We start from the raw sequence: 19,980 nt of genomic DNA on the forward strand, positions 1-19,980 counted from the left end.
CAAAATTAGTAACTAAAGTCATAGAGGTAGAGGAAATATGGGAAAGACAGGATCCCATTAGAAAACTGCACATAGATTCAGGGAGAAAGGAGGAAAGGAATGGAAGTTGCAGTGGGAGAAATGCTAGTGAAAAACTGAAAAGAATTATTTATGAAGGCAGAGAGAAAGTCTAATATAGAAGATATAAAGCTGCCATAGAGAATTCGAACAGAAAAATAATTTCGAAGAGACCACTGGTTTAGAAAACAGAAATTCATTTGCGTGCTTGAAAGACTTTGTTAATAGAGTATTTGGCTTGAGCTTGAAAAAAGACACTAGATCTTTTTAGATATGAAAGGAAAGATACAGACGCTGTCATCAAAGTTTCTTTTAACAAATATCAAATGTTTACAGATTTTTTTCTGTGCTAATCCTAAGTCACTAGGGATATAAACAAAATAATTACACAATTGTCCCTCCTGAAGTGCTTTAACATTTAAATGCATGAGTAGTAGAACTTGGGTTTTTGTAAGATGAGGGAAAGAATGCAAATGAATATTAGAGATCAAATATAAAATTAAGAAATGGGTACATTTTTAAAGAATTACTCCCATAGGAAATAGCAGAAGATGGAATCAAAAGTACAGATGAAAAGAACAGTATCTTCGATGACAGGAAGGACGCTGGTTCTGGGAAAGGGTGGAAAAAGGCAAAAAAAAAAAAAAAAATTCAAAATACAAAATTTTAGTTGAAAGGTAAGAGTTTAAATTTTAAAATAAAATATCAGAAGATTGATATAGCAGAGTGAAAATGGATAGCAAGATTGAACCTTTGCAGTTTAAATATTAGAAAAAAAGGCATAGGGGTTAGAAAACCTTCATTTTCTATGAACTCTTGGATAAAGGGGGCAATAATTTGTTACAGATTCCCAACCCTCCTCTCCAGCATCCTGATTTATAAAGGGAAGTCCAACAGGTTTTATTTAGCCATTTTCCCCAGGATTTTCTTCTGAGGCTTTTGCAGTTTTTTGCCTAGACAAAGTAATTGAGAGTATGGACTCTGTAGACAAATTGCCCTTGAAATAAATTTTATACCTAACTGGATAAACAAAAAAATAGAATAATTACGAGATATAAAATATGGATCTTTTTATTACACCATGTTTTTCTGAGCAATATATACCAGTAATATTGTTTTAAAATATACTCACTGTGGCTTCCAATGTGTTGATATTTTATTTTCACAGCTGATATTAATAGGGAGATGATAAATGATAGCTACTTTGGTGGATTTATACTCCTTGGATTTCCAGGGCAGCCTCAACTGGAGATGATCATCTCTGGGGTTGTCTTTTTCTTCTACACTATTGCCTTGATGGGAAATATCGCCATCATTGCGCTGCCATTACTAGATGAACGTCTCCAAACTCCCATGTACTTCTTCCTTAGAAGTTTGGCCATTTTGGATCTCTGTTATACCTCAAATATAGTCCCACAAATGTTGGTCAACGTTTGGGGTAAAGACAAAAAAATCTCCTTTGGTGGCTGTGCCTCTCAACTTTTCATCGATGTGACATTATGCACAGTTGAATGCATGCTTCTGGCTGTGATGTCTTATGACCGATTCAATGCTGTCTGCAAGCCTCTACACTATATGACCATAATGAACCCCCAACTCTGTGGAGGCCTGGTGGCCATGACCTGGGTAATTGGTATCATTAATTGCATGATACTGTCTCCCTATGCTATGAGTCTTCCTCGATGTGGGAACCACCACCTGGATCACTATTTTTGTGAAATATCTGCAATGGTCAAAATTGCATGTGTGGACACAACAGCCATGGAAGAAACCGTATTTGCATTGTGTTTTTTTATTTTCCTCACACCACTTCTTCTCGTTCTGGTTTCATATGGCTTCATTGCTGTAGCTGTGCTCAAGATCAAGTCTGCGACAGGAAGGCAAAAAGCATTTGGGACCTGTTCCTCTCACCTCATTGTGGTATCCATCTTCTATGGGACTGTTATCTACATGTACATCCAGCCAGGAAACAGTCCAAATCAGGATGAGGGTAAACTTCTCAGTGTCTTTTATTCCATTGTTACTCCCGCTTGAACCCACTGATCTATACACTAAGGAATAAGGAGTTCAGGGGGGCCATGAAGAGGCTCATTGGAAAAGAAAAAGATTCTGGAGAAACAATAGGACACTAACATCTTTTCACAAGGCATTTCCAATAAAGAAATTGGCCTCATATAATTTCTAAATCATTGTCAAATATATTTGAGTAGTAATCATCACCTGAAAGCAAAAATAATGCCTAAAAATTTTCCTTATATTTTAGTGTCAGTGTCCCATATTGCCAAGGATTGATTCTAAACTAAAAATGTCTTTCATAGGCACCACCTAATGTCTAAAACGTACATGAAAAGATGCTCAGTATCACCAATTATTATATAAATGCAAATAAAAACTGCAATAAGGTATCACCTCACACTAGTCAGAATGGCCATCACTTTTTTCTGTTTTCTTTTAGGGCTGTACACGCGGCATACATAGGGGTTGAATCGGACCAGCAGCTGCTGACCTATGCCGCAGCCACAGCAATTCGGGATTCGAGCTGTGTCTGCAACATACACCACAGCCCACAGCAATGCTGGATCCCTGACCCACTGAACTAGTCTAGGGATCAAACCCACATTGTCTTGGATATCAGTCAGATTTGTTTCCACTGTGCCACATCAGGAACTCCAGAATATCCATCATTTAAAAGTCTACAAATAAATACTGGAGAGGGTGTGGAGAAAAAAAGAACCCTCCTACAATATTAGTGGGAATGTAAATTGGTGCTGTCACTATGGAGAACAATGTGGAGGTTCCTTAAAAAACTAAAAATAGAGTTAGCATATGATCCTGCAGTCCCACTCCTGGACATATTTCCAGAGAAAACTATAATTTGAAAAGATACATTCACCCAATGTTCATAGCAGCATGAGTTACAATAACCAAGGCATGGAAAAAAACTAAATACCCATCAACAGATGAATGGATAAAAAAGATGTGGTATACATATATAATGGAATATTATTCAGCCATAAAAAATAATGAAATAATGCCATTTACAGAAACATGGATGGACCAAGAGATTATCATACTAAGTGAAGTAAGACAGAGAAAGACAAATATAATATATCACTTATATGTGGAATCTTTAACATGACACAAATGAATTTATTTACAAAACAGAAATAGACTCACAGACATAGAATCCAGAAGCCCAATTGTTAAAAATCTGGATTCTATCCTCATAAATGTTTCTCTGATTAGTAGTGGCTTTTGCTCTCATTATTCTTATTTGTTCTTTTCAGATGCTACTCTTATTGAATTCTCTTATTGTCCACCCAAAAAGGGACAGACATAAAAACAAACTTATGGTTATCAAAGGGGATAGTGAGGGGTAGGAGGGGAGCTAAATTAGGAGTTTGGGGTTAATATATACCTACAACTACATATAAAATAGATGAACAATAAGGACCTACTGTATAGCACAAGGAACTATATTCAATGTCTTGTAATAATCTATAATGGAAAAGAATAAGAAAAAAGATATATACAACAGAATCACTTTGCTATATACCTGAAACTACCAAAACATTGTAAATTAACTATACTTCAATTTTTTTTAAGGATTAAAGAGTTTAAAAAAAATCCTCATTCATCATATCCATTCAATGAAATCATCTTCCATTCTTTTTCTTTTTCTTTTTTTTTTTTTTTTTTTTTTTTTTGCCTTTTTGTCTTTTAGAGCTGCCCCTGCAGCATATAGAGGTTCCCAGACTAAGGGTCAAATCAGAGCTGTCGCTGCCGTCCTATGCCACAGTCACAGCAATGCTGGATCTGAGCCGCGTCTGTGACCTACATCACAGCTCACGGCAATGCCAGACCCTTAAGCCACTGAGCGAGGCCAGGGATCAAACCCGCATCCTCATGGATGCTAGCCAGGTTCGTTAAACACTGAGCCATGATGGGAACTCCAAAATCATCTTCCATTCTTTAAAGATTCTGCATTTTCCTTACAGTTGAATTCAACAGCTTTATCAATAGGTGAAAACATTTTGACACAGTATGCTCAAGTGCTAGTGTCAAAAAAACGTGAATTTTGATAAAATTATCTAGGCAGAATCGATAAAAGAATAACATGCATCAAGGAGGGCACAATACATTTTATTAGAGGAGAAATAACAAGCATATGGAAGAGTTTTTAACATTTGAGTCTGGTTTTGAGACAAAAATCCAAAAACATTCAAAGGCAGATGGAATAGGCATTTGCCTGCATTTGTGGAATGATTATATCATTGCTGAAATATAGGCTAGTCTGGTAAGAGAGAAAAGCATCCAAAGGGTAACCTAAGCCAAATTGATAAAAAAAAAATCTGTGTATTCTATGCTCATAAATGTTTCTCTAAGTAGTGACTTTTGCTGTTATTATTCTTATTTACTCATTTCAAATGCTGTTCTTATTGAATTCTCCTACCATCCATCTGAAAAAGGACAAAATAGTTTTGTAACTTTTATAATAGCCACATTTTTAAGGGTTACTTTTTTCATATATATTTGCATTTTTTTCTTTTTAGGTCCACACCCATTGCATATATAGAGATTCCCTGTCTAGGGGTCAAACCCGAGCTATAGCTGCCAGCTTATGCAACAGCCACAGCAATGCCATATCCAAGCCACATCTGTGACCTACACCGCAGCTCACAGCAACACCAGATCCACAACCCACTGAGTGAGGCCAGGGATCAAACCCATGTTCTCATGGATTCTAGTCGGGATTGTTACCACTGAGCCACCACAGGAACTCCTATATTTGCATTTTCATTGCTACACACAAAAAAGGCAGACATGCAAACACACACAGGCATACACACATGCACACACCATTGATGATGGGTTTTCGACTGGTGGTAATTAGTACCCATAACAGATTTTGAGATTTATTTTACCTGCCAACAGCCTCTCACAACTAAACTTTACAAATATATGTGTTCTTGCCCTCTAGCAAATACATGGTCCTATGTTCAGGACCTTGGGTGGATTATAGGCCATTATACACACAGAACTTAACATGCAACCATAAGAAAATTCAATCTGCCATCATATACAACACATGTGCTAGAAAATGATGCTGTATTTCAGGTGCTTGGCACATGCCATTCTAGAAATTTCAAAGAAACAGAATCCATGATATTGTTAGTCATTTCCCAAATTAGTCACTCTTCTAAGAAAATATTGGCTATTATCTGGAATATCTATGAAAGATTTCTGACATGATTTTTTTAACAGTAACTGGATCTCAGCATACATTCTATGAAAATTTGTGATTGGGCACATCAGAAAATACTTATAGCATAACATTATAAACCAACTATACTTTAATAAAAAATAAAATACAATAAATACCTAGCAATAAACCTCACCAAGGGTGTGAAAGACTTATATGCTGAGAACTACAAAACATTAATAAAGGAAATTGAAGATGATTCAAAGAAATGGAAAGATATCCCATGCTCTTGCATAGGAAGAATTAATATTGTTAAAATGGCCATACTACCCAAAACAATCTACATATTTAATGCAATCCCCATCAAATTACCCATGACATTTTTCACAGACCCAAAACAAATAATCCAAAAATGTATATAGAATCATAAAAGGCCAAAGCAATCCTGAGGAAAAAGAACAAAGCAAGAGGCATAGCCCTCACAGATTTTAAACAATACTACAAAGTTACAGTAATCAAAACAACACAGTTGTTTTTGCACAAAAACAGATATATAGATCATTGGAACAGAATAGAGAGCCCAGAAATAAGCCCACACAACTATGGACAATTAATCATAGTGGGGAACATACAGTGGGGAAAAGAAAGTCTCTTCAGCAAGTGGTATTGGGAAATTTGGACAGCCACATATAAATCATTGAAATTAGAATACACCTTCACACCATACACAAAAATAAATTCAAAACAGCTTAACGACTTAAGTATAAGACAAGACACCATAGAACTCCTAGAAGAGTACATAGGCAAAACATTTTCTGACATAAATCATACAAATGTTTTTAGTCAGTCTCACAAGGTGATAGAAATATAAGCAAAAATAAACAAAAGGTACCTAACCAAACTTAAAAGCTTTTGCCGAGCAAAGGAAAACATAAACAAAACAGAACAACAACCTATAAACTGTGAGAAAATATTTGCACACAATGTGACCAATGAGGACTTAATATCCAAAATATACAAAGAGCTCATAAAATTCAATAACAATGAAAAACAAACAACCCAATTGAACAATGAGCAGAGGGCCCAAATATCGACATTTTTCCAAAGAAGACATACAGATGGCCAATAGGCACATGAAAAGATGCTCACTATCACTAATTTTTAAAGAAGTGCAAATCAAAACTATAATGAGGTACCATCTCACATCTATCAGAATGGCCAGCATTAAAAAGCTGACAATAAATGCTGCAGACAGTGTGGAGAAAAGATAAGCCTCTTACACTGTGTTCGGATTGTAAATTGGTGAAGCCGCAATTGGAGAACAGAGTGGAAGTTCCTTAAAATTAACTAAGAGTTACCATATGATCCAGCAATCCCACTCCTAGGCATGTATCTGGAGAAAACCATAGTTCAAAAAGATATGTGCACCCCAATGTTCAAAGCAGCACTATTTACAATAGCCAAGACATGTAAACAACCTAAATGTCCATCAACAGATGAACGGATTAAGAGGGTGTAGTACATACACAATGGGATATTAGTCATTAAAAAAAGAATGAAATAATTCCATTTACAGCAACATGGATGGACCTAGGGATTATCAGACTAAGTGAACTAAATCAAACAAAGACAAATATCATATGATATCACTTATATAGAGAATCCAAAAAAAAGGTGACACAAATGAACTTATTTACAAAACAGAAACAGATTCACAGACTTTGAAAACAAACTTACAGTTACTGAAGGGGAAATGTGGAGGGAAGGGATAAATTAGAAATTTGGGATTAACATATACACCCTTCTGCATATAAGACAGATAATCAAAAAGGACCTAATGTATATCATAGGGTCCTCTACTCAATATTCTATAATAACCTATATGGGAAAAGACTCTGAAAAAGAATGGATATATGTACATGTAAAACTGAATCACTGTGCTGTACACCTGAAACTAATACATCATTGTAAATCAACTATACTCCAATATAAAGTAAAAATTAAATGAAAAAAAAGACATTCCCTATGTGAATAGTTGCTCTTGCAACCACCACCACAAGGTTTCACATGCCCCTTCTTGCACTTCCAAGACTCTGAGGCGAGCTCTGGAGACAACACTGACCAAAAAGAAGTCTACAAATAATAAATGCTGGAGAGTGTGTGGTGAAAAGCGAACCTTCTTACACTGTTGGTGGGGGAAATGTAAATTGTTGTAGTCACTATGGAAAACAGTATGGATGCTTCTCAAAACACTAAAAATAGAATTTCCAAATGATCCAAAAATCCTACTCTTTGGCATATATCCAGACAAAACTATAATTCAAAAAGAAACAGGTACTCCTATGTTGATTGCAGCACTATTCACAATAGCCAAGACATGGAAATAACCTAAATGTCCATCAATAGATGAATGGATTAGAAGATGCAGTACATATACATACTGCAATACTACCCAGCCATAAAAAAGAATGAAATAATGCCTTTTGCAGCAACATGGAAGGACCGAGAGGATACTAAGTAGAATAAGTTCAGAAAGAGAAAGACAAATACCATGTGATATCACTTATATGTGGAATCTAAAATATGAAACAAATACAAAAATAGACCGCAGATATAGAGAACAGACTTGTGGTTGCCCTGGGGGAGAAGGTGGACCAAGGGGAGGGTTGGGAGTTTGGGATTAGCAAAGGCAAATTATTATATATAGGCTGGATAGACAAAAGGTCCTACTGTATAGCAAGGGAAATATATTCAATACCTTGTGATAAATCATAATGAAGAGAATATGAAAAAGAACACACACATATATACATATATATGCATAACTGAGACTTTTTTGTACATCAGAAATTAACACAACATTGTACTTCAACTATACATCAATAAAAATTTTTAGGAATTTGTGATTAAGATAAAAAAAATTATGTCAATAAATAAGTACATAGCTAAATCCACACTGTTAGTCATCTCCCAAAATGTAAATGTATCTTAGTCACCTTTATTTTTCCATGCTGTTATTCCCATAGTGGAGTCCCTTCCTTCCCCATACTCTTGCCCTTATCCTTCACAAAACCTTCTAATGTAGCACTGGGTTTGTTCAAAAATTAATAATTCGCCTGTATCCTCAAATGATTTACTTAATATACTCTATACCTCCTAGCATTAACTGAATTGATACTCTCTCCTGAAAACAGTTTCAACCACAACTCCCTTGTGAGAAAATAATCCTATCCTCAATACTTCAGAATGTGGGATTTGAGCTATTGGCTTTATTCCACTTCAAGATCATTCTTCCCTTCACTTCCACTTTGTAAATGAATTCGTCACCCATGTCATTTGGCCAAGCAATTATCTAGACTGCAATTTCCCAAAGTGTGGTCCTAGGTATCCTGCCTCAGAATCACCTACAGTGCTTTTTAAAATGCCCATCCCAGGGCACAATCAGATATTTTAAATCAGAAATTCTGAGTACTAAGCACAAGTACTTTAATTTTTAACAAGAACACCATGTGAATCTTCTGAATTCTAAAATTTGAGGAACTGGGAGTTCCCATTGTGGCTCAGTGGCTAACAAATCCGACTAGGAACCACGAGGTTGCAGGTTTGATCCCTGCCCTTGCTCAGTGGGTTAAGGATCTGGCGTTGCCATGAGCTGTGGTGTAGGTCATACACACTGCTCGGATCCCGTGTTGCTGTGGCTCTGGCGTAGGCTGGTACCTACAGCTCCGATTAGACCCCTAGCCTGGGAACCTGCATATGCCGCGGGAAGTGGCCCTAGAAAAGGCAAAAAGACAAAAAAAATGAACTAAAAAATAAAAAAATAAAATTTGAGGAACTGTGTTTCTTCATTCTTGCTACTTTCATTTAATGGTATCATAACCTCTCTCCCTACCATGCATTTACATGTTGGCATCAGGTGCAGTTTTCTATGCTAAAGGCCCTGGTATTATTACAGGCTATATCAAGAGTAAGATGAAGTTTTGAGTACGCCAGCATCCTTGTTTCCCTCTCTAAAGTAGTTACCTCTCAACATCAGGTACTTGTTACTACGTCCATACCATGAAACTAGTCATCCCCTAGAGCTGCTCCAGTTCTACAATCTTAAAGTCAGATGTCATAAAATAAACTCTGTCCTTTTAGATTTCTTCTCAATTACTCCCTTTATTCCTTAAATTGAATGAAAGGATAACAAAATGATTATATAACCGTTGTTCTCTTATTGACAGTGAGAAATTATGTTACATTCTCATAGTAATTGTGCTGTTATTATTTCTGAACATTGGTGCTGGTTTGAGTGACTTAATCATTTTTTAAGTTTGCAAATAAGAATTCAAATTTAAAAATGTTTGATATGAAATCTCCAAATCAGAAAATGGTACAGTTCATCAGTACAGAAAAATGGGATGGAATAGGACTTCATACTAATTCCATTGATGCATGAAATAGGCATTAACAGATGGGAGGCACAGTTGAATAGCAATCACACAGGAGAGTCAACAATTTATATCCATGATTTCAGTGAAACAAACTAGAGTAGTGGACACTTATAAGCAGTAATTAAAAAGCATCAATAAATAAATCTTTAGTAGATACTATTCAAAAGTCAAAGGCGTGTGGCATGGTAATAAGCCCTAGGCAGGAGCTGAAAAACAAATCTCTCTCCATTAAAATGATAAATTTTAAATGTTTTGGTTTATATCTTTGTGCACCATTGACAATAAGTTCCATGATGTTGATGATTTTTTTTGTGTATTATTTACCATTATATACCCAGGATCTAGCACATAAATAGAAACTTAATAAAAATCAATAAATATCTCTAAGATGAATGAATAAGAATTTGATCTGATAAAAATAGAGTCACTTCATTATTACAGAGACACAGAATGAAGAAAAGATATAGGTCTAGTCCTATAACAGGAGACCTAGAATATTGCGGCTCAAAATAAGAATCTTGGGCACAAGATTCTCATAGAGCAGCAGTACCAGGAAGCAGTGTGGACTTCTGCTTGGCAAACACTGTTGCACTGGGGATTTTTAGGGACATTACACATCAACAAAGGACATGAGGCAAGGAGGCAGAAGTAACTCAGAACCAAAAATCACCATTAACTAAGTGTCTCTTAAAAAGTCTCTGAGAATGTTAAGAGCCTTATTGTTCCAGATGTTTGGATGAAAGTAGTGGATAGGCTTGGAGGAAAATAGAACAAAAGAAAAAGAAATAAATGGAAAGGATGAAACATATATTTGTCTTTTATTTTGCAAGTTTATATTTCTTTTGTTGTCCAAATTCAGCAGTACTATGTACTCTTTAAAAAAATAACTATCAAATATATTCATTTCTATACTGTATTGTGCCTAAACCAGCACCATGAGGCAAATAAGGCTTGATCAATGACTGATGAATGGAATTGAAATCTCAACGTGAATAAAATGCAGCTCTTTACTATTTTAGGGTTGGGAGATACATCTTCAGCTTTTTATGATGAGGTTATTCTCTCTTCTCAGATTAAGCAATAGTCCAACATAAGTCATCCCAGGTCTTCTTCCCTAGTCTTATTAGTGCCCCCTTTACTTCCTTGTTCCTTAGAGTGTAGATGAGTGGATTAAGAGTTGGGGTTATGACAGTGTAGAAAAGGGTGAGAAACTTGCCTTGTTCATGAGCATAGTGACTCTTGGGTTGAAGATAGACAGCTGTGACAGTGCCATAGAAGAGGAAGACCACAAGAAGATGAGAAGTGCAGGTGCCAAATGCTTTCTTCTGCCCTTCAGTTGACTTTACTCTCAGCACAGCCTTAGTAATAGCACCATAAGAGGAAAGGATAATGACCAAGGGCACCACCAGGAGAATAATACTGGCTATGGACATCTGGATTTCATTATAGATGGTGTCTACACTGGAGACTTGAATGAGGGCTGGAACTTCACACACAATGTCATACAACCTCCGGTTGGAGCAGAAGGGTAACTGGAGGGTAGCAGGAGACTGGGTCAGAGACTGAATCAGGCCAGTCCCCATGCAAGGATGGCCAACTCCAGACAAAGTTTGGGGTGCATGATAGTGGTATATTGTAGTGGATGACACACTGCCACATAGCGGTCCACAGCCATGACCACAAGAAGCACACATTCAGTGGCCCCAAGCCACAAGAAGACATAGAGTTGAATAGCACAGCCAATGTAACTGATGGTCTTCTCTGGACCCCCAAAATTAACCAACATCTGTGGAACACAGCTGCTGGTAAAACAGAGATCTAGTAGGGAAAGGTTGGAAAGAAAGTAATACATTGGGATGTGGAGTTTTGGATCCTTCAAGGAGACAAGAATTATGACCAAATTTCCTATAATAGTCAAGCAATAAAAGATCAGAACTACCCAAAAGAGAATCTTCTCCAAATATGGCTTGTCAGAGAAGCCCAGGAGGATGAAATCACTATGGCTGTCATTGCAAATTGTGAACATAGCTTCTGGAGCAACAGCCTCTTCAGAGAATGGTTCAAAACTAGTTGCTCAAATGCCTGTGATGGTTCTAGTACAGAGACAGGAAGAGGGACAATATGAATTATCTGATTACTTTTACTCAAGGGTGAGACTTTTTCCTTCTATATTTTGAAAAATATATAAGATTTAGTAACCTGTTTCAATCTTTCAAATCCATCATCCATTTTATCTATTTTTCTCTTCCTCTTTACTCCTCTTCATATTTTGTATGTCACTAGAGCTCTGCATTATAAATAGTACTTAAATACATATCAAACAACTACTAGTCAAAATGACTTTGCTAAGTATTGTGAGATCATTCTATCTTTGCTCTAAAATTGTATATTTACTACAGTTTTTTATAGATTTTTATATAAATTACTGTTCAAATTCTCTTCCTACCTCTTTATTCTTTTTGTTATATTATCTCACTGTTTCAATTTGTCTGAATATCTTTCTCCCATGTTTCTCCCTCTCCTTTTTATTTATTCTATCCCTCAATCTTCATCCTCTTCTATTCCTCCTCCTTTCCTCTTCTTTATTCCTCCTTTCCACTACTTCTCTTGATTTCTGAGCTTTAATTCTTCCTCAGCCACTTTATGGTATGTGATCTAAGAAAGTTATTTAAACTCATTGTTCTTACCTTAGTTCTTTCTCAGACTGTCTGTTTGAAAAATGGAGAAGAGGAATCATAGAACCTACCTATGCTTGTTGAAGAAATTAAATGTGAAGAGAATTCCTGGCCCACAGTAACTGTTCAATGTTTGTTAGCTGTGATTCATGATCCTGATCATGATCCTATTCAACTGATTGTTCTAGATGACAAACATCAAAATATATAAGCAAAGTTTTACAAAACATGTCAGTGTTATTTAGAAAAAAGAAATGTTGGCCTTGCATCATTTCTCAGTGGTAACAAAACCAACTAGTATCTGTGAGGATGCGCGTTTGATCCCTGGCCTCAGTCAGTGGGTTAAGGATCTGGCATTGCTGTGAGCTGTGGTGTAGGTCACAGACTTGGCTCAGATCCTGCATTGCTGTGGCTGTAGCATAGGCTGGGAGCTGTAGCTCTGATTTGACCTCTAGCCTTGGAATTTCCATGTGCTGCAGGTGCAGCCCTAAAAACACACACAAAAAGAAAGAAAAATGAAATGTTATGTCTCTACATTTTTTTCTTTGCAAAGAATTGAAAAGTAATTGCTCTCACTTCCCAACATATTAAATTATCCATCTTTATAATGCAAAACAGCCATATCTGTATTCAAGGTGCTTTTCTTCTCATAAAAACTGAGATTACAAAACAAATTTGGAATATGTACTATCTATTATTCATCTCGCCAGCAAATTAAAAAAGATTTGAGAAAATATTATTTTTACTCAATCACTGGCATATTTTTAACATAGTAAAGAGAAGCAACACCATATTTCCTTTTCTTTCTTCTTTATCCATTTTTCCATTGTTGAAATTTTTTGTATTCTGTACTCTTTCCCTTTACTTTCCTGCTTCTCTGTTCCCTTCCATTTTTCCTATTCATGTAGCATAACAAAAATTGTCAGCTCCTCAAATTTTATATACCACTTTTCAAATTTCCAATCATTTTCATTCACAATAAGCTTTGCCAAGGGAGTCTCCCAATAAGACTCACTGGAGAAAAATAATCAATGCTAATGATTTGAAAAAGATTTTACAAATCTATGCCCTTCAGTGACTCCTGGAAATCCATATTCTTCCAAGAAATGTAAACTCTCAGGCTCCCTTCTCTCATGTTTAATAAAGCATTATTTATGCCAATATTTAAATAAAAATATTCCTTTTCCAAATATTAGGAAATTAAATTATCAAAATTCTGATGGTGAATTCCAGATACCATTTCCATCACTTCACTTACAATCTATTGTTTACCAAATCATTCCACAAACATAAATTAAATTTAAGAAAATGTACATATAATCAATAGATAGAAATTTTAATTAGAGGTCCATAAATTAAACTGATATTGATAATCAGCAGTAGGAGCATAGTTATGCTGGACTGAGTTCTTATCACATAACTCACAATTTTCTAAGTGGATTAGTTTATTTAATCTCACTCAGAAAATTTTATCAGGTGGTAAAATATGCCTGAATCATTTTCATATATTTAACAGAAGTTATGCTATATATTTTTCACCACTTTAAATAATCTCAGAATGATAAAGTGAACTAGAGAAAATCAAACGCTTGGAAATAGTGTTGAAAACATTTTAAATCATATAAAAATGATATATTGTGTCAAATGGACCACTCAAACCAAGATTCTAAGAAAAATATTAACATGACCTGGTATTTACAATCTATTCTATAGTGATAGAGGTGGATTCCTAATCTCAGTCTAATGCAGTTTCAGTAACATAATGATATCACAGTTATTTACCTAAGGTTTTGCAACAGTCTATTTTTTTGCTTTTATGCAGCTTGCTGGTAGATATTTCCTGAATATTCTGGTTCTACAGTTTTCTATCCATCTACCCTACTCTTACCTACCTGTCATGAATCACATTTAACTTTATCACACACAATAAGTAGATTTATTTGAAGTTCTCTCAATCAGTAGTTCTCATGCTTACATGATATTAATCTGCAAGAACTTGCAAGCACAAATATTTTGAAGGGAATCAAGATGCACAAGGTCTCTCATGCCTCATATTTTTATTTTACTTACAATATGTATTTTACTATATGTATTTTTCTTTACAATATGTATTTTAGAAAATCCATATATACTCTGAGTCTCTATTCTCTTTTTTGTGCCATTGTCACTTTATTTTCCGTAAACTTTGGCAAATTAGAGTAAAAATATAGCACTCTGATTATGAATCTGAAGTTCGATATACAGGAAAAGAAACAAGTGGATGTTTTAAAAAAATGTCTGAGTCTTGTAGATTTTCCCATCTCCAAAATCAGGTTGCCTCCTATTCCATCCTGTGACTTTCATCCAGTTACAGTAACTTCTGGTTTATATTCTTTGTATAAAGCTAGATTGTTGCACATTTCTTGGTTTCTCTTTTTTTTTAATATGGCTTGTTTTTAATATGGCTTGTATGTACATATATTCCTGTATTTGTATCCATATATTTGTATCTCAATGCCTCTATCGTGTCTCTCTAAGCTCCCTTGTAATTACAAATCAGTGGAAGACATAAATCCCTTGCCTTGTCCTGGATCAAATATTCTCAAAAGATTCTTGGATAGGAGGAGAGAGTCTTAGTTTAGCTGATATTCACAATGCAAAATACTGCAAGAATTCTCTCCACCTCTACTTCTATTGAGATTTTCTCACAAACATCAATTTTCTTTGTGCTTTCCTTTTAGCTCACCTCCTCACTTCTCAGAATAGTATCTAGAGGAGTTTTTGTGGAATGTCAGTGCAGCCCAATTCTTGTAGTTGAAAATGTGGAATACAGTATTTACATCTCACCTCCTAAAGTAAATGCCTCTGGTGCCACCTCTGACTTCAGCAGAGCTTCAGTGGATAGTTCTGTGTGAATTCGGATTCACATCACACACTCTGACAGTGACCTAGTTCAAGCATGCTGTATTTGTTTTCATTGTTTGCCCAAGGCCCTGTCTGACACTGTGGGAGCCCACTTGGCCCAAAGACAAGTGCCGCCTCCAAATGCAAGACGTTTAATGACCCTAGGGGAAATATTCAAACAAGGGAGAATAGTAGCAAGTGGGTAAGTATTCCAGCAACCCTTCCTTCATGTGAAAAAATCATATGCTTTCCAGCAGGCCCCAGGAGAACTGAGCTTCCACTGTACACAACCTGAATAATACACCCTTACATTGTCTTTATCTTAACCATCTCACTTTCCTGTCCCTCACACATTATTCCTGAAATCACTTCCCGATAGTTGTTGGAACCTAATTTCTATTCTCAAGCTCTGTTTTCTAGAGGACCTGAATAGAAGTGATCTGGAAGCAGCATTTGGATGCGCTCTTTAAAAAGTACTCATGAAATGAATAAGTCACCAGTCAGATGGCAATAAGCCCTCTGTTGAAAGGGGTAAACAGAATAGTGTTAACTCAACATGCTTTAACATCACTTGTTACTAAGCCTCACCTGTTGTGGCTTTGGATACGGTACAGGTAAAAGGAGAAGCACTGGGGTATATGGTACATCCAGCCCTTGAAAATTATAAGAGTAATGATACTCAGATTATTGTCAACTTTGCTGACTTTATTGACTGTCTTGGAAGCCAAGAAGAAAAAGAATAGTCTACTCCAATCAGTCAGTCAATTTTCAACTTATATCCATAGTCTCAAACTGCTCATTAAAACATAAGATTTCTGGACCCCATACATGGAGTTTATGATTTCCTAGGTCTGGGGTAAGGATCCAAATTGGAATTTCTAATAAATAAGGTCCTAGATAATGATGATGATTATGATGATGATGACGGTGATGCAGATCCAGGGAACATATTTTGAGAACCAATAACTACTGAATGCTATAACAGCAAGATAACTCCCATAGAACATATAAAGAGATTCTCATATCTTGCATAGGGAAGAGTGTTGAAAATCAGACCTAAGTCTTAATTATAAGGGTCACAGCGCTACAAAGAGACAAAAATACAAAGCCTCAACAAACCTTTTATACTAAAGCCAAGACCCTGATAGGGAAGGAGTCAGACATTGAAACCTGGGATGGTGGAATTTGTATAGCTACACTTCAAACATGAACTTTCAAATTTCTCTGAACCTCTAAAATTGACATAAGCAATCTCCTCTGTCTTGCTAGGAGAGAAATCTCTACTTGCCAGAGATATTAGAAACATGTTCCTTGCAAGATGATACAGACCTTCTTACACTCTCTCACTGTCATTACTCAACAGCTCCAGAGCAAGAAGTGAGAGCCTGATATAAGAGAAAATAGGTTATTCTAAAACAGGTAGGACCTGGCTAACATATACTATAAGTAACCTCTCTTGGGAGAAACAGAATATAAAGCTGGATATGGAAACATTTATAGACACCAGAAAATTTCCCGATACTTAGGAATTCAACTTTTCAAATGGATGCTGGATTCAGAATAAAAATCTTTATAAATAAAACAAATAAATCTAACCAATAGAAACTAAAAGAAAATAGCTTTACAAGACAGATTTATATGCAGGGTGAATGTGATGGATTTGATGCAGTTGCCTTAGGAAAATATTAAAGTGCAATGAGGATCAGAGTTAGAGATGTGAGAATAGATTTATAATGTACCAACAGAGAATCCATCAACTAACCACTTCCTGTGATGTTCCAGAGGACACACTCTATTAAGGAGTAGGGACTATACTAATAAAGGGCAAACTATCTTTGAGAAGCTTAATGTCCTCTACAGACCAGGGTTGACAATATAAGATGCTTTCAGGGAAGTGAGATCCCCACACTGAATATGAATGATAAAATTCCAGATGAGCAGAGGCCAAATGGCAGCTCTTTACCAGACCCATGTAAATATAATTAACATAATGGACAGCAGGGCTGGGTCAGCAGCATGAGTGCCTTAATCCACAAATACCTTATGGTAATGGCTAATAAATTTTAATTTCCTAGAGGTGAGACATATGTAGAGACAATCACAAAGTTGGTGGAGTAGATTGGTCAGAAAAAAATTGCAAGTTGGAGAAATGGAAATGGAAGCTGCAACTAAAAACAATCATTCTTTCCTCAGTTCCCATATCTAAGGCTGTTCTCAGATCTATTTCCTATCAGTTAAAGAGAAGGGTAAATCCCTGAAGAAATAACTTTGGAATGCCACTCCAAGAATATACAATAAATATTCTGCTTAGTATTTCCCCAAAGGGATCTGTGACCATTGACCTTATTAATTGTACAAAGGGGAAATACAAACATTAAGACCAAAATTGTGAGGGCCATTCAATACGGAGTCTTAGTTGACATATACCAGGCAGGGCACACAAGATGTTACCATGACCGCAGTTAGAGTGGAGGCTTAGAAAGGATATGTCCAATTTACAGTTAGTCTGGTGGATTCGTGTATGTAACCTATGATATTTCTCAGGTCCCTAGATACATAATGGGATAGATACACCTAAGCAGCTGGAAGAACTTCTTCATGGATGCCCTGTTGGAGAAAAAGCCAAGGGAAATTCCATAAAACTGCCCTTCATCAGACAAGATTAGAAGCAACACTGCATCCTGGTGAAAGTACATAGATTTGTTCAGACTTTGAAACATAAAGGATGAAGAATAAAGAGATAATGGCTTTCATCTATTAAAACCAGAGGTACTAAAGTAGATTAAAATGCATTACCTTAAACCTAACAAATAACTGCCCCATTTTTCATGATGTATCAGTTGTAGAATCTTAACCATAAAAGAGTAATACAGGCCCCTGGGCATGTGGGTTGACCTATTAAATGCATCATTTCAATCCCCATCACTACAGAGAATCAAAAGCCATTTACATTTATGAAAGAAGGACAACAGGACATATTCACTGTCTCTTCTTGGAGCTATGTTAACTCTCTTTTTTCCCAGAGTCTGCCAAAGAATCTTGACTCTCCTGATATTTAAAAGATCATAATTATTCTCTTATATTGATGACAGCATCCTAATTAAATCTAAAGAGCAAGAAGCTGCAAGTCTGAATATTTCTCACGTGCATGTCAGAGTGTGGGATATAAACCTTACAAAGATTAGGGCCCTCCACATTAAGTTTTATAAGCCAAATAATCTTAAGGGTGCTAGTACACTCTCTGTAATATTAAGAAAAGTGAATTGCACTTTTGCCACTTAGAAAAAAGAGGCACAACATTTGGATGGAACCCAATGAGTTTGGAGAAAAATATATGCCACACTTGGGTATTCTGCTATGAATTATTTGTTAGATGACTAAGAAGGCTATCAGCTTTATATAGGGGTCTCTGACATCCAAAAGAAGAGTGACATGAATGACTTTCAGAGTTCTGGATCAGGGATATGCCTTGTGAAAGAGAAAATCATGTGTACTCAAAGAGCAAGCCTATTCTGATGCAGTAGAGATATTAAGTGATTGTGCAACTAGGACTTCTTATCATGAGCTGGATATTGCCAGATTCACCAGCTCATAAGGTCAGATTCATGCAGTAAAAATCCACCATATAATTGGAAACTAAACATTTGGAATCTGATCATAGCATGTCCTGAGGACACTATGTGGACTAGTGTCTCAATTATCACCTACCTCTGTTACATCAGTGCAGCATTCTCCAATAACACTTATGTCTTCGTGAAGGTTTTCAAATGACCAGATGCTGGGGGAAGAAAAACTTCAGGATTCTAACATATAGTCAGCTTTATATGTTGTTGTGAGCTGTAAGTGAACAGACTCTAAAATAGAGCCTAATTTAGGAGTCACCCCAAAGGGCAATAGTGAGAGGAAATTCTCTCAGGGGACAGATCAATGTACACTTGGTTTTCAACTTTGTACAGAAGAAGAAATAGACATACACAGGCTTTTGGACAGGGATAAAGGGCTTGTATATTCATCAGAGGCCTAGAAAAGGCAAGATTAGAAATTTAAGACAAGATCAGGTGGAAATGCAGGTCTACAGGAGTGGAAACAAAGTGTGAGGACTTCTTTGTTGCATATCAATGCCCACCAGAGAGCATCACCATGGAAGAGGCATTCACTGAACATTATTTTATTTTAGTTTAGTTTTTATGTTGAAGTATAATTGACCTAAAATATTATATCGGTTTTAGGTACACAACATCAAGATTCATTATCTGTATACATTGTGCAATGACTAGCACAATAATTCTGGTTATCCTCTGTCACCACAAAAAGGTGATAAATATACAATATTATTAACTGCAATTCCCATGCTATACATTACATCTTCATGATTTATTTATTTAAAAACCGGAAGTCTGTACCTCTTCTTCCCCTTCACCTGTTTCACCTATTCCCTGATCCTCCTTCCCCTGCAACCACAACCTCTTTTCTGTATCTATGAGTCTAGTTTTGTTTCATTTTGTTAGTTTTGTTTTTTGGATTCCACATATAAGTGAAATCATATTTATTTGTCTTTCTCTGTTCAGCTTATTACTCTTAGCATAATACCCTCAATGTCCATCCATGTTGTCACAAATAGAAAGATTTCATTCTTTTTTTATGTCTCAGTAGTATTCCAGTGTGTGTGTGTGTGTGTGTGTGTGTGTGTGTGTGTGTGTGTATACAAAGCAGAAATAGACCCACA

At 36.1% G+C, this 19,980-nt stretch overlaps 1 protein-coding gene and 1 pseudogene across 1 annotated transcript; one reads left to right on the top strand and one right to left on the bottom strand.

The window, feature by feature from the left end:
* Positions 1–1,230: 1,230 nt before the first annotated feature.
* On the top strand, positions 1,231–2,091 carry LOC110259028 (olfactory receptor 2W1-like). The gene has a single exon (XM_021082325.1). It carries the CDS (start codon positions 1,243–1,245, stop codon positions 2,089–2,091), a length of 849 nt encoding a protein of 282 aa, XP_020937984.1. The 5' UTR covers positions 1,231–1,242.
* Positions 2,092–10,701: 8,610 nt separating this feature from the next.
* On the bottom strand, positions 10,702–11,722 carry LOC110259029 (annotated as a pseudogene).
* Between the last annotated feature and the right edge of the window lie 8,258 nt (positions 11,723–19,980).

This window comes from Sus scrofa, unplaced genomic scaffold (genome assembly GCF_000003025.6).
Source record: "Sus scrofa isolate TJ Tabasco breed Duroc unplaced genomic scaffold, Sscrofa11.1 Contig661, whole genome shotgun sequence".
Lineage (NCBI taxonomy): Eukaryota > Metazoa > Chordata > Mammalia > Artiodactyla > Suidae > Sus > Sus scrofa.